This window comes from Peromyscus californicus, unplaced genomic scaffold, assembly GCF_007827085.1.
Source record: "Peromyscus californicus insignis strain IS unplaced genomic scaffold, ASM782708v3 Scaffold_11__1_contigs__length_118956290, whole genome shotgun sequence".
Lineage (NCBI taxonomy): Eukaryota > Metazoa > Chordata > Mammalia > Rodentia > Cricetidae > Peromyscus > Peromyscus californicus.
The window spans coordinates 113,771,161-113,784,777 of NW_026294402.1; the positions used below are offsets into that span (position 1 = coordinate 113,771,161).

The 13,617-nt window shown below is 44.3% G+C and overlaps 1 protein-coding gene and 1 long non-coding RNA gene across 3 annotated transcripts in view; one reads left to right on the plus strand and one right to left on the minus strand.

Annotated features, from left to right (window-relative positions):
- Positions 1-12,532, minus strand: part of Oxsr1 (oxidative stress responsive kinase 1) — a 101,171-nt gene extending 88,639 nt beyond the window's left edge. For both annotated transcript variants that reach the window (XM_052723996.1, XM_052723988.1), the window contains exon 1: positions 11,477-12,532. In XM_052723996.1, the coding sequence (XP_052579956.1) occupies positions 11,477-11,546 (70 nt within the window). In that variant the 5' untranslated portion in view covers positions 11,547-12,532. The remainder of the gene's footprint in view (positions 1-11,476) is intronic.
- On the plus strand, positions 10,705-13,275 carry LOC128101164 (uncharacterized). Its single transcript, XR_008215015.1, has 2 exons — positions 10,705-11,368; positions 12,527-13,275. It is a non-coding gene; the product is annotated as an uncharacterized LOC128101164 (long non-coding RNA).
- Positions 13,276-13,617: the final 342 nt, after the last annotated feature.

The following is a 13,617-nucleotide window of genomic DNA, read 5'->3' on the forward strand; positions in this document are numbered from 1 at the left end:
TCAATAAATAAATAAATAAACGAGTGAGTGAGTGAATAATTAATTTTTTTATTTCAGATCTCAGGTGACAATAGGTAACTAAAACCTGAGAAATAAAAGGCATAGATAGGGGACTACTACACAGACAATGAAATGGTTTTAACTTAGTTCTTATTTCCTTAACACACGAGTTCATTAGCTAAGAATGAACTAACAATGAAATACATCAGTCATAGCTGTTCATCTAGAATTATCTTTCTATTACATTTATTGTGTGTGTGGTGTGTGTGTGTGGTGTGTGTGTGTGAATTTCAGGACTGTGGAGAGACTGGAATATTGCAGATCCAGAAGCTAATTTCCTTATCCTGAGCAGTTCCAGCCCTCTAGAACAGCCAATTCTTTGCCTACCTCAGTCTGAACTAACATCTTGCGACTAGTAGTAATCTATTAACTTAGCAGACCAATCCACCAACCCAAAAGTTAAGAATGTGATCAAACAGTCCTGGGCCTATAGGAAAGCTGCCTATATCTTCTTTTGTACCTGCCTCTCTGATATACCTACCAAGATGTTTTAAACTTGCCTTGATTTACAACTTTCTTCTGCAATATACCTTAGCAATCCCAACTGCTAACCAAACCATGAAAGTGCTTCCACATTGGAACATAGATTTTGGAGTAACCTAAATACGTGTTCCCAGGCAACGGTTACTCAAAATGGCTCCAGAATAAACTCTCTGATTCCCTTTAAGATGAGAGGTTGTGGGTTTTGTGTCAACAGTTGTCAGGCTTGGCAGCAAGCTCCTTTACCCACTGATCCATTTCACTGGCCTTAAAATGTTTTTGTCACTCCAAGTTTAATTCAATGAATAAGTTTCTATAAACAATTTATCAATTAAGCTCTGGTATGATTCAATAAACAGCCAAAGACAAAGGGCTGGAATTTTACCATTTGATGGTAAGAGAACTGAAGCTTCAGTTCTTCTAACAAGCACTTCTAACAGTCCATATTTATAGGATTTCCCCAAAAGTTCAAACATCTCAAAGTTCTAACACAAAGCACTATGGTAATACAGTAAACAAACATTCAATACTACTAATTCAGACTAGCTGATAATGTTCCTTTATTAGAAAAACAATTATGACATAGAAAACAGCAATTAATAACAAATAGAATAGGAAAGGATATCCAAAAATCATTCATAATTATTAACTTGTCTCTAATATTTTGCAAGAATATAGCAACAGGAGAATTAGAGACAAATTGTAAAGGTATTCTTTGAAACAAAACCTTAATGCATGAGTGTTCCTTTAAACCACAAGTTTATTCACAGGATTCACCACGGTGTTGTCTTAGCATAAACAAAATAAGTGCACGACACAGGGCAAGATTGCCATTACTTATTTAGTGTAACAGCTGAAACAACTATTCAGTGTAAACACACAGGCATCGGATAAGAAGTACCCTCACAAGTGCTTTCCAAGTATGGAAGCAACTGCCTTAACAGTCACTGTTCACAGATTTCCCTGTTTGCATCCTCCAGCCCAGACTTTTATCCTTATCTCCTCCACCATCCGCCCTGGTTTACTTCAGCAACTTCAGTGTTAGTGTATATCACACACCAAACATTAATTTACAAAGCAAAGATGAGCTGTCTCAAAAAATCTTTCAAAATAAAAAAAAAATCAATTGAAGACACATGGTGAGGAAGGGAAGGGAAGAGAGAGGACAGTGGAAGTCCTGCGAAAGCAGGAGAGAAGACTATGTGAGAGGAGGACCAGCACCAGCAAAGAGGAAGGGGCAGATGAGGCTGAGGAGCGTAAGTGGTGGTGTCCAGTTGGTGGAACTGTTTTGGAAGGATTAGGAGGTGTGGCCTTGTTAGAGGAGGTGTCACTGAGTGTGGGCTTGTAGGTTTCAACACCCACAGCATCTCAGCTTGGTGGATGTCGTCTCAAGATGTAAACTCACGGCTACTGATTCAGCACCATGCCTGCCTGCCTGCTGCCAAACTCCCTGCCATGATGGTTATGGCCTCTAACCCTCTGGAACTGAGAGCCCCCAAATTAAATGCCTTTTTTGTTTGTTTGTTTGTGTTTTTCAAGTCAGGGTTTCTCTGTGTAGCCCTGGCTGTCCTGGAACTTGCTCTATAGACCAGGATGGTCTCAAGCTCACAGAAATTTGTCTATCTCTACCTCCCAAGTGCTAGGATTAAAGGCATGCGCCACCATCGCCCAGCTTAAATGGTTTCTTTTATAAGTCACCTTGGTCATGGTCTTTTGTCACAGCAATAGAAAAGTAACTAAGACAGAAATAGAAAATGATTAATAAGAATAAAGTATAATTTTCTATGTATGAAAAATGCCATAATAAACCTCATCACTTTAAGTGCTAATTTAAAAATTAGTTTAAAAATAGAGAAAGGCCATTAAGATGGCTCAGTGGGCAAAGGTGCTTTCGACCACAGCTGAGTTCAATCCCTAGGGACCACATGAGAGAACAAGAGAGGCACCTCCTGAAAGTTGTTCTCTGACCTCCAACACACACACACACACACAAACACACACACACACACACACACACAAACACACACACACACACACACACACACACACACACACACACACGCAAAGAAAAGAGAAAAAAATGTATTTCCCTACCAGAATTTGTCCAGCCATTACTACTAAGAGATATACGGTCCATTGGGCCGTGATGGCGCATGCCTTTAATCCCACCATTTGGGAAGCAGAGGCAGGAGGATCTCTGTGAGTTCGAGGACAGCCAGGCAGCCAGGGCTGTTACACAGAGAAGCCCTGTCTTAAAAAAAAAAACAAAAACACACAAACGAACAAACAACAAAAACTTCATACAGCAGCCCAAGTTTAAAAATGCAAGGCAGTTCAAGTTAAACCAATGTTCAAAACCTTGAGATAGCTTTTGATCTTTCTCAAAGCCAAGGTCAGGCTTACAAGACAGCTCAATGGGCAGAGTACCTTGCCACTAAGTCTGACAACTTCAGTTCAATCTCCAGAACATACAAAGTGGACTTCTCAGTTACTTTTCTGTTGCTGTGATAAAACACCACAACCAAGGCAACTTATAAAACAAAGCATTTATTTGGTTTGCGGTTGCAAAGGGTTAGATAGAGTCCATAATGGCAGAGTGAAGAACAGCTGTGAGCTCACATCTTGACCCACAGCCAAGAGGCAAAGATAGAGAACTGGGAATCTAAGGAGTCTTTTGAAACCTCAAAGCCCATTCCTAGTGACACAAGTCCTCCAGCAAGGCCATACCTAATCCTTCCCAAACAGGTCCACTAACTAGGATCAAGTATTAAAATACATGAGCCTATAGGGACCATTTTCATTCAAACCACCACAGTGGAATAAGAGAACTAATTTACACAACCTGACCTCTGACTTCCACATGCGTGCCCATACACATGTATACACAAAAAACAAAGCTAAGTTCCTACAGCAACTTAGATTCTGACAGCCAAGGCCTCGCCTCCCTACCACACTATCTTCTGAACCTCTTCCCCAGTGTGTTAGTTCACACTCTCAGGCTCTGCTCTTGCCACCCCTACCTACTCTTGTACTCAAGAGTCCTGCTCAGTTCCTCCTGGAACAAATTCTCTATCATAAGCACACACCTCCTTCAGGTCTCTCCTCCAATGCTGCCCAAGTAAAGCTTTCCCTAGCCTATTTAAAATCGCACCCCCATTTCTATCTCTAGTACCTACAGTCTTTTCTCTTTTCCCCACAGCAGAGTGACTAACTCCAGGAGAGGAAGGGTTTCTGAGTTTGCTTCCCTGCTTTATCTCAGAACCCAGACCAGTGCCTGGTATATAAGAGGTGCACAATAAATGCTTAAAGAAATTAATCAAACAGTAGACTATTCTTCAGGGGGAAAAGTCTTTGCTTAAGAGAGAACACAAAAATAACCCAGTCTTTATGGCATCACTTCACTGTCATTATCATGAATGCGGACATTAATTAGCAACTTAGTATGTTGAGCAATTTCTTAAATATCTTTTTTTTTCATCTAATCATGACAATAATCCCATCAGTTAGCTATTACTGGTCTCACAAAATAATGCAAATAAAACAGTGTAAGTAAAGTTAAGACTCAGGTTAGAGACTAGAGAGATGACTCAGTGGTTAAGAGCACACAACCATCTAGAACTCCAGTTCCAAGAGATCTGAGAAACTCTCATGGCCTCCGTGGTCACTAGGCACATAATGGTGCACAGATATACACACAAAACACATACATATAAAATAACAATAAATTTTTTTTCTTTTTGGTTTTTCGAGATGGTTTCTCTGTGTAGCTTTGCGCCTTTCCTGGATCTCGCTCTGTAGATCAGGCTGGCCTCGAACGCACAAAGACCCGCCTGCCTCTGCCTCCTGAGTACTGGGATTAAAGGCATGCACCGCCACCGCCACCGCCACCATTACCACCCGGCAATAAAAAAATTTTTAAACACTTAGGTCATCCAATTCGTGCAAGGCAAAGCAGGACTTAAGAGACTGGACCTACATGGTGTTCAATACTATGCTCTTAACTGGTAGGTAATTAGTTCTTAAAATTAACACTAACATTTATTAATTGCTCACTATGCATCAGGTTAAATTATTTACTTGCAATGTCTTGTTTAACTATTTTAATTTTCACTGTTTAATTAAATTTAATTAACTATGGACTGGACAGATGGCCCAGCAGTTAAGAGCACTGATTACTCTTCCAGAGGACCCAGGTTCAATCCCCAGCACTGACATGGCAGCTCACAACTGTTTGTAACTCCAAGATGTGACACCCTCACACAGACACACATGCAGGCAAAACACCAATGCACATAAAATAACTTATTTTTTAAAAATGTAATTAACTATTTAATTCTTTATCAAGAGAACCTTGCGTATGATTCACCTAGTTTTGACAAAAACAAAACAGTAGCTTTATTCACAACTTTCTATTTTATTGAAGTAATAATGTACTACCCAGTTAAAAAAAAGCTTCATTCCCCAGTCCCCCTTGCAATGACCAAATTACACAGTTCAAAACAATAAAATAGAAGAAGTCAATGATAAGACATCCAGGAGGGAAAAGCTCCTTGAAAGGGTGCTACCTCAGCTGCCATGTCTCTGTCTTTCTGCCCCATTCTTCCTGACTAGATGTGAGCATGAAGCTGGAGGGGAAACAAATACCATGCCATCATGAGTGAGTCACAGCTAAGTTGTGAAGGCATGGAAACCAAGGGCCTCAGATACGACGTCTGGACACTAGCCACCTCAGTCTTCTATGCAGGAGGGGAAGGACTGTATTCAACTACTGTTAGTGCAGACAAATGCAATTTCTGGTTTAACCCTCCGAAGTTGAGGATCTCATGATGACCTCACTGAAAATGTCACCTGGCTCTCCTAAGTAAACAGAAAACACAGCACTACAGACAGAACATTAGTCTTTCACAATTATGGAGGAATGCTTTAGAATCTACATTTGGAAATCACAATTTTGAAGATTCAAATGTGTAGCTAGTGAAAACTCACGAATACTACAGTGAGGAGAAGGAAGTGAAAAACAAAGCTATTGAGTTGCCTCTGCAAACCTGGTTGCCTTTGCAACCAAAACCAAACCTCAAAACTAGTCCAAAGTTTTCCAGTTTTTAAACTCAGTCTGAAGTAACTAGTCATTACTGAGACTTTTAGATGACAATAAAAGCCATATGGCACAGTCCTTCTTTGCCAAGGTGGTTTCTGCCAAGCTGGTTTTTGTCTCTATCACCATAATGTAGTGTTAACAATACCATAGTGGCAAGGCCTAATCTACCAAATCTTGAATGAAACCTCAAAGGGAGAAGGGGCATGCAGAGATGTTCCAATAAGCTTGTAAACAGATTCAAAATTCAAATCATGAGACTAGATAAATGGCTCGGTGGGCAGAGTGACTAATATACAAACATGAAGACCTGAGTTGTTCAGATACTAGCCCCTGGGTAAAAGCTGGGGATGTGTCTGTAACCCCAGTACAAGGTGGAGTGTAGGGATGCAGAGACATAACAAAATGGGGAGCCATAGAAGATACCCCATGTCCACCTCTGGCCTCCACACAAGGGGTGCACACAACCATACACACAGATGTACACAGACCACCAAGAACCCTCCCTCACACAAATAAATTTTTTAAAGATTTTAAATCACATAGAATTTCATGTTTCATAACAATATCAGAATCTGAGAAATATAAGACAAAGGGGCCAGGCATGGTGGTGCAATCCTTTTAACACAGGACTGAGAGGCAGACACAGGCGGATCTCTGTGAGTTTGAGTCTACCCTGCTCTACACAGGGAGTTCCAGGATAGCCAAGGCTATGTAGAGACTCTGTTACAAAAAAAGAAAGACAAAGAGAAGGAAAGAAAATAGACAATAACAACTACTTTAGGGAGCATTTAATACAAGCTGGGACAGGGGCAAGAGAGATGGCTCAGTGGTTAGGAGCACTGGCTGCTCTTTAAGAGGACCTGGGTTCAATTCCCAGCACCCACAAGGCAGCTCACAACTGTCTGTAACTCCAGTTCCAGGGGATCCGACATCCCCACACAGACATACATGCAGACAAAACACCAATACATATTAAAAAACAGAACAAAACCCAAATGCACAGAATGTGTCCACAATGGCAAATCTATTAAGTGGTAAAGACAAAGTTAGTCAGTCTAATCCCAAATTTCTTATTTTTAAAACTCTCTCCACTCATATCAAATATAGTATAACCATGTTGAGACTCTTTTTTTAAAGATTCTATTTTTATTTGTGTGCATACACACAGAGACCAAAATAAGGTATCAGATCCCCTGTAGGTGGAGTTACAAGCAGTTGTGAGCTATGAAACATGGGTTCTGGGAATTGAACCTAGGTCCCCTGGAATAATAGTAAGTGCTCTGAACTGCTGAGCCATCTCTCCAGTTGCTGAAAATTTCTAATGTAAGACTAGACTAGAGACGAGCTCAAAGTTACTAAAACAAATGATTAACTGTGAGAGTACTAACTCCTACAAATAATCAGATACGAAATTTTTAAAGCTTGCCAAAACATCTTTAAGATGATAAAATTCTTGAATTCCAACCTGTACGGTGAACATGTCCCCAAGGCAGTTTTTTGTTATTTTACCATAAAGGAGAGCAAGGGGCCAGTGAGACAGCGCAAAGGGTAAAGGAACCTGGCAGCCTAAGTCCAGTCCCCAGAACCAACATGGCAGAGGGGAAGAAGACTCCTAAAAGCTGCTCTCTCATCTTCTGTCTCAACTCTTCAAACAAAACAAGGTAGTTTCCCTTACCTGTCATCATACAAAACCTCAAAATGTATCAGACACTTAGATGTAACAGCTGCAGTAACCATACTTAAAGAAAATAGCAAGCCCCCACCATTTGGGAAGCAGAGGCAGGCGGATCTCTGTGAGTTCAGGGCCAGCCTGGTCTACAGAGTGAGTTCCAGGACAGGATCCAAAGCTACACAGAGAAACCCTGTCTTGAAAAAAAACAAAAAAATAACAAAAAGTCTCTATGATGTTGGGTAAAGATGTCTTAGGTGTATATACACCAAAAGCAAAATCAATATAAAAAGAAACTTCACTAAAATGTAAAACTTTTAGTCAAGTGTGGTGGCTCAAGCCTATAATCGCAGCCCTCAGGAGGCAGAAACAGAAGAATTACCTCAAGTTCCAAGCCAGCTAGAACTACATAGCTAGACCATGTCTTAAAATAAATTAATAAAAAAAAATTTAATCAAAATTTCTCTTAGAGCCAGGTGGTGGCACATCTTTAATCCCAGCACTTGGGGAGGCAGAAGCATAACGATCTCTGTGAATTTGAGGCCAGCCTGGTCTACACAGGGAGTTCCAGGACAGTCAGAGCTACATGGTGATATCCTATCTCAGGAAAAAAAGAGAAAGAGAGAGAGAGAGAGAGAGAGAGAGAGAGAGAGAGAAAGAGAGAAAGAGGGAGGGAGGGAGCCAGGGAGCCAGGCAGGCAGGCAGATAGACAGACAGACAGAGAAAAGTGCCACCAATCCAAGACCAGCCTGGGCTCCCAAGGAGAGCCTTTTCTCAAAAAAGTACCAAAGTACAACCCAAGTAAGAGAATTAAAGATATGTGTGTGAAAGTCTAATAAGCAAGCACATTAGGCCTTGGAGAAATGCAGTAAGATACCACTGCAAATCTACTAGAATAGCTATAACCAAAGAGACAGGGCTAGCCATGTAGTTCAGCAGCAAGCACAAGTTTAGCATGTGAGAGGCCCTGGGCTCGCTCCCTTAAACACACAAGTGCATTCACATATACAAAAAAGACCAACTGCAAATTGCTAAGTTGTATAGAAATGGGAATTCTCACATGATCTAGTAGAATGTAAAATGGTATGAGTACTTTGACAAACCATTTTGGCAGTTTACAGACAGAAACTTACCATTATGACCTTGCGATTCTACTGAGTTGGTACAAAAAAAAAAAAAAACATTTTCCAAGAAGACTTGATATGAATACTAATAGCTTTATTCCCAACAGCCACGGAACAGAAACAAGCCAATGCCCATCAACTGGTGTCCAATAAAAAGGAACTACGTATAACCGTTACTTCATGCTATGGGACATGGGTGAACCTCAGCAAACACCAAGGAATTCACATTATATGACTATTCTCATATGAAATGTCCAGACAGAAAATAAAGTTTGGGTTGCCTGGGGCTGGGGTGGAACGGGGAGTTACTGCAAATGGATGTGAGGCATCATTCTGGAATGAGAGAAATGTTCTAAAACCGGATTGTGGTGATGACTGAACAACTCTGCAAATTCACTAAAATATTACTAACTGGATACTTTAATCAAGTTTATTTCATGGGATGTAAATTATACTTGCACAAACATTTTTAGGAAAGTAAAAACAGTGTGCTGTGTGACAGAAGCCAGACAGCAAACGTCACATTATTATATTATTATATGATCCATAAAAGACAAACCTATAGACAAAAATAAACTTGTGGTTGCATGGACTGGGGGCAGGAAGTACAAAGGAATCTCATAGGGATGATGGGAATAGTCTAAACTGGATGATGTGATGGTTTAAAGGAAACTTACCCCCAAAAAGAAATCACTAAATAAAAAGACTGAAATTCATGGTATTAAATCATACTTAATACAGTTTATTTTAAGCTTTATTTTAATTTTTATCTATGTGTATATGTTCGTATCTGTGTTTTCAAATGTTATGTATATGCGGGTGCCTGAGGCCAGAAGAGGTCATCAGATCTCCTGGAGTTTCTATTTCAGGCAGCTGGGAGCACCTGACACAGGTGCCAGGCCCCAAACTCAGGTCCTCTGGAGAGCAGTAAGCACTCCTAACCACCGAGCCATCTGTCTCCCCAGAGATGACCAAATCACACTGGTATTCTTAACCTCTGATGAACCTTGGATCACTTTGTGACCAGAGTGAGAATCCACTCTTAGAAAACTAACAGACTCCCTTCTTATTGCCCACTCAGACATCCCGTTCTATAGTTCTGACTATACAAAATTAATGTCACTAAATCTCTACAGCCCTTGCAACTCTCAAAGTTTGTAGCTGAACAACGAAAGCATCAAGAATGACTCCAACCACTCCTACAGTTAGTTAGGCTGTGGAGAACTAGGAAGGATGTACACCCCACCAGAAAGAAATGCAATGTTATTCTTCCAGAACAATACTAGGGACTCTTTTTATTTTTCTGACATCATTCTGGAATCTCCCATTTAAACCCTTCCTTCAACATGAAATTTAAGGTACCAAGCAAGAGAGATGTAGCTAGCTCAACCAGTATGTGTTAAAGACCCAACACGCAGCAAGGACAGACCTATGGAGTGACTTAAGACCAGACATCCTTTATGCACTGTTACACTTCCATGAGGGGTGAGGGGTGCCAAACGATCAGGCTTGGCAGCAGTCTCCTTTACCCACGGAGCCATCTTACTGGCCAGCTGATGTCTTTTAGATAGAACTTAGCCCATGTTGTTGGAAAACAGGAAGCCAATAAAGTATAAAAATGAAATTTAGAGAAATGGAGGCAGGAGGGAAATGAGGTCAAGACCAGGCTCAGCTACACAGCCAACCTGCTGCCAGGTTGAGCTGCCTGGCAAGCTGAGTGTGGATCCCATGTAAAGCCTCAGGCCCAGTGATCCTGTAAAGAGACAGGAGGACTCTGGAGCCTTCCTACTAACCAGTCAGCCAAATGGTGAGTTCCAGGCCAACGAATGAGACGGATCGAACAGAAGATGGGAAGCAAACAAGGGAGTCTATCCTCCACTGCAAGGAATTTGGTGGGCTGCTTTTTTTTGGTTTTTCGAGACAGGGTTTCTCTGTGTAGTTTTGGTACCTGTCCTGGAACTCAAGAGATCCGCCTGCCTCTGCCTCCTGAGTGCTGGGATCAAAGGCGTACGCCAGGCAGTGCAATAAACCCTGGCACCTTTAAGGAAGCTATGGGATCTTAAGCCGGTCTCTTATAAAACTACTTTTAAGGCAGGATACTGGCAGTGTAGACAATCTTCCCACACTCAGGAGTCTGCTCATGTCAGCAGATGAAGTCTGCTTAAACCCATCCCCTTTTGATTTCTATGGTCACTGCGCTCCTGCTGTGTCACCGACTCTCCCCTAATCCCTGCCCCCTAAACAGCTCCTCAAGCACTATGCACCTTTGAGAATGAAAATCCATGATTGGTGTCAGCTAACTGGTATTCTCAGATCCTATTCAGGTACACTCAACACATGGTAACCAGGTTTAGGGATCACGCCATGGTTCCTGGTTGAACCCTCCAAGGACACTTAAAACTCCAAAATCTTTACATGGCTTCCAAGGTCCCCGAGATCTATGTATGCCCTCTTTCTGGTCCTAAAACTTATCGAGCACTTTCTCTCTCCTCAGAGTCTTCGTATTTCCTCACCCCTCAACGGGGGAAGGAGGGCGATCTTCCCTCAACTCACAACTCACTTCAGGGCTCAACTTAAAACAGGTCTTCACCTCAGAAAAAAATCTTCCTTGAAATCACCTGACTCGTCCAAACCATTCCTTCTTATAACTAATCTCGCTCCTCGCCTTCCAGACACCTCCCAAGATCCGCTACAGCTTTTTTCATTCTTTCTAGTCAACGTCGCCAGAGCCGGGTCTGTCCTGCTCAGCCCCGCCCCTGCAAACCAGCACTTCGTCTACACTTGAAGGAGTCGTCGCGCGGGTGCACGGATGGACCTAAGTGCCTGCGGCCCACGATCCCAGGGACACAGCTAGCTCTGCCCACGAACCCCAGTGCCGCCTCGACCAGGCCTGCCACCCATCCACGTGCCTTTCTGCACAGGACACATCTGTCTCAGGTACGCCTCTCCCTGCGGAGGGAGCCCCACCCCGGGCGCACGCCTCGCACCAGTGCCCTGCAAGGCTTGGGCCCACCGAGTCCCCGCGGGTCGCCCCTCGGCTCTCACCGATCACCTCCTGCAGCTCGTAGTCGTCCCTGTTGATGGACCAGGGCAGGGCGCTCGAGTCCTCAGACATGACGGCTGCAGCGCGGGGCACGGCGCTCCCTCACGCACCGGGCTCTCGGGTCAACTCGCCGCACGCCTCCCCACGCCCAGCCGCCGCCCCCCACCAGCCGCCTGGCCCAGCCTTGGAGCGCACGACGCCGGGGCGCGCGGGTCAAGCGCGGCCCCGAGGCGGGGACGCGCGGCTGCGGCCGACCTCGCCTCCTGCGGCTCCGCGTCCCGCAGTCCCTAGCCCGGCCCACGAGCCGGCCTCGGCCTCCGCGGCTCCGCGACACAAGCTTCTCCTCGGCCCTGCCCCTCCGTCCCGCCCTCCACCCGAACCCCAAGCACCGGCCAAACTTTCCCTTCTCCCTCCACCTGCCGGCACGTTACGCGCTGACGTCACCGCGCCGGGGAAGCCCCGCCCCGCCCCGCTGCCTCCAGCCGCCATCTTAGGTGTGGCCGGGCCAGCCGCGAGCGAGGGAGGAGGCGGAGAAGTGGAAGTTAATCGTCAGGGGGAGGAAGTGCTCGGGAAGGGGTTCACTGAGGGCGTCTGAAAGCCGAGAGAGCAAACTGCCTCTGCACGAGGAGCCACACTAAGCATGGCGGCCGCAGAGTGCCAAGCGGAGGGAGCGGAGCTTCCTGTAGCGGCTGAAGAACTTTGCGGGCTTCGCTCCTCACTTATTGGTTGGTTTGAGGAAGCACGAGAAGGGCAACTGGTGGGAGTGGACATCAGTCATACATCAGTCATACATTAGTCCCGCCTCCAGGACCTTGACTCGCGGTTCCGCCGGGGAGCTGAGACCTTTCGGGACGCTGTTCTCTGAGTGACGTCATGGCGTCACCGTCACACCGTCGCAACGTGCAAACCGCTCCCCAGGGTGTGGAGAAGCCCCAGGGAGCGGCTGGGTGTGGTTCGCGGACAGCAGCCAACTAGGATAAAAGGTCTTGCGGGCTCCGGTGTGGAACCGGAAGCTCGGCCCGTGATGACATTTTTTTTTTTCTTTCCCTAAGGCGGAAGTTCTCAGCGCCGCCTCCAGGATCCGGGCGGGAGCGAGCTGTGCCTTTTCTCAGCTTCGTGGCTGAAGAGCCAATGAGCACCTGCCTCGGGGACCTTGGTTAGATGACTCGGCCCAGACACCGCCTTGACTGTTAAGTGAGATTTTTGTCACGCGCCTTGGGGTCATTTCAAGGGCCCTGTCTTTTGTCATCCTCACAGTTCAGTTTTCTCGGCCTTAGAAGATCGCTTTTTGGTAAAATGGGAGGGGAAAAAAAGCCATAAAACATAAACCTGGATAGAGTCGATGCAGACATGTTCTCAGCCGAACACCTCTCAATGCAGGCCCTGCCGAGCAATAGAAACACTGCTTGAGCTCTCCAGAAGGAGGTCCACTGAGCACATCATCTGGCTGATAGGACTTATAGAACATCACAAGAAGAGTGGCCCGTGCAGGACTAAAGTGATTTCAGCAAACAAAAAATGGGATGACAGAATATCCCAGCCCAACAAAGTTACAAGGTCTGGCTGTCGAATTTGTTTCCGGCATTACCGGTGGCACATTTACTGCATGTGATAACTCTTACTCGAAGGAGAAGAGTGAAAGTAACATAAAGAGGAAGTGGGGAGGATTAGAATTCTCAAGGTTTGTAACTATAGAAAGATCAGTAAACCGAAAATAATCTGAAATTGTTGGGCTGTGTGGACCAAGGACAGACGTTACATTTTTCTTTTCATCACCTTGAAATTAAATATAGTTAATTCAGGGCTGCCTCTTCTTTTTCCCGTTCCACAAAGAAAAGGAACTAACTACCAATCTTGTGATGAAATTTCAAGATACTGGGTCTGTTATTGTTAGATGTCATCACTGTACATTCATTAATGTTTTCTTGTTTTCCTCCTCATACATGCGCCTTAGTGGATTAGTGGAGCCAAACTTGTTCTATAGATCTGGTCATTTTATTTCCCCGGTCCCCGACTTTCTCACTGTGGCCTGATAGAGGTTACAGTAGCATGATTTTAATGAGGAAGGAAGCAAGGAATTGAGGATTTGAGGCCACGAGGCCAAGCTTCAGCCTCTGGAGTTACCTTCCATGTGAGTACTGTC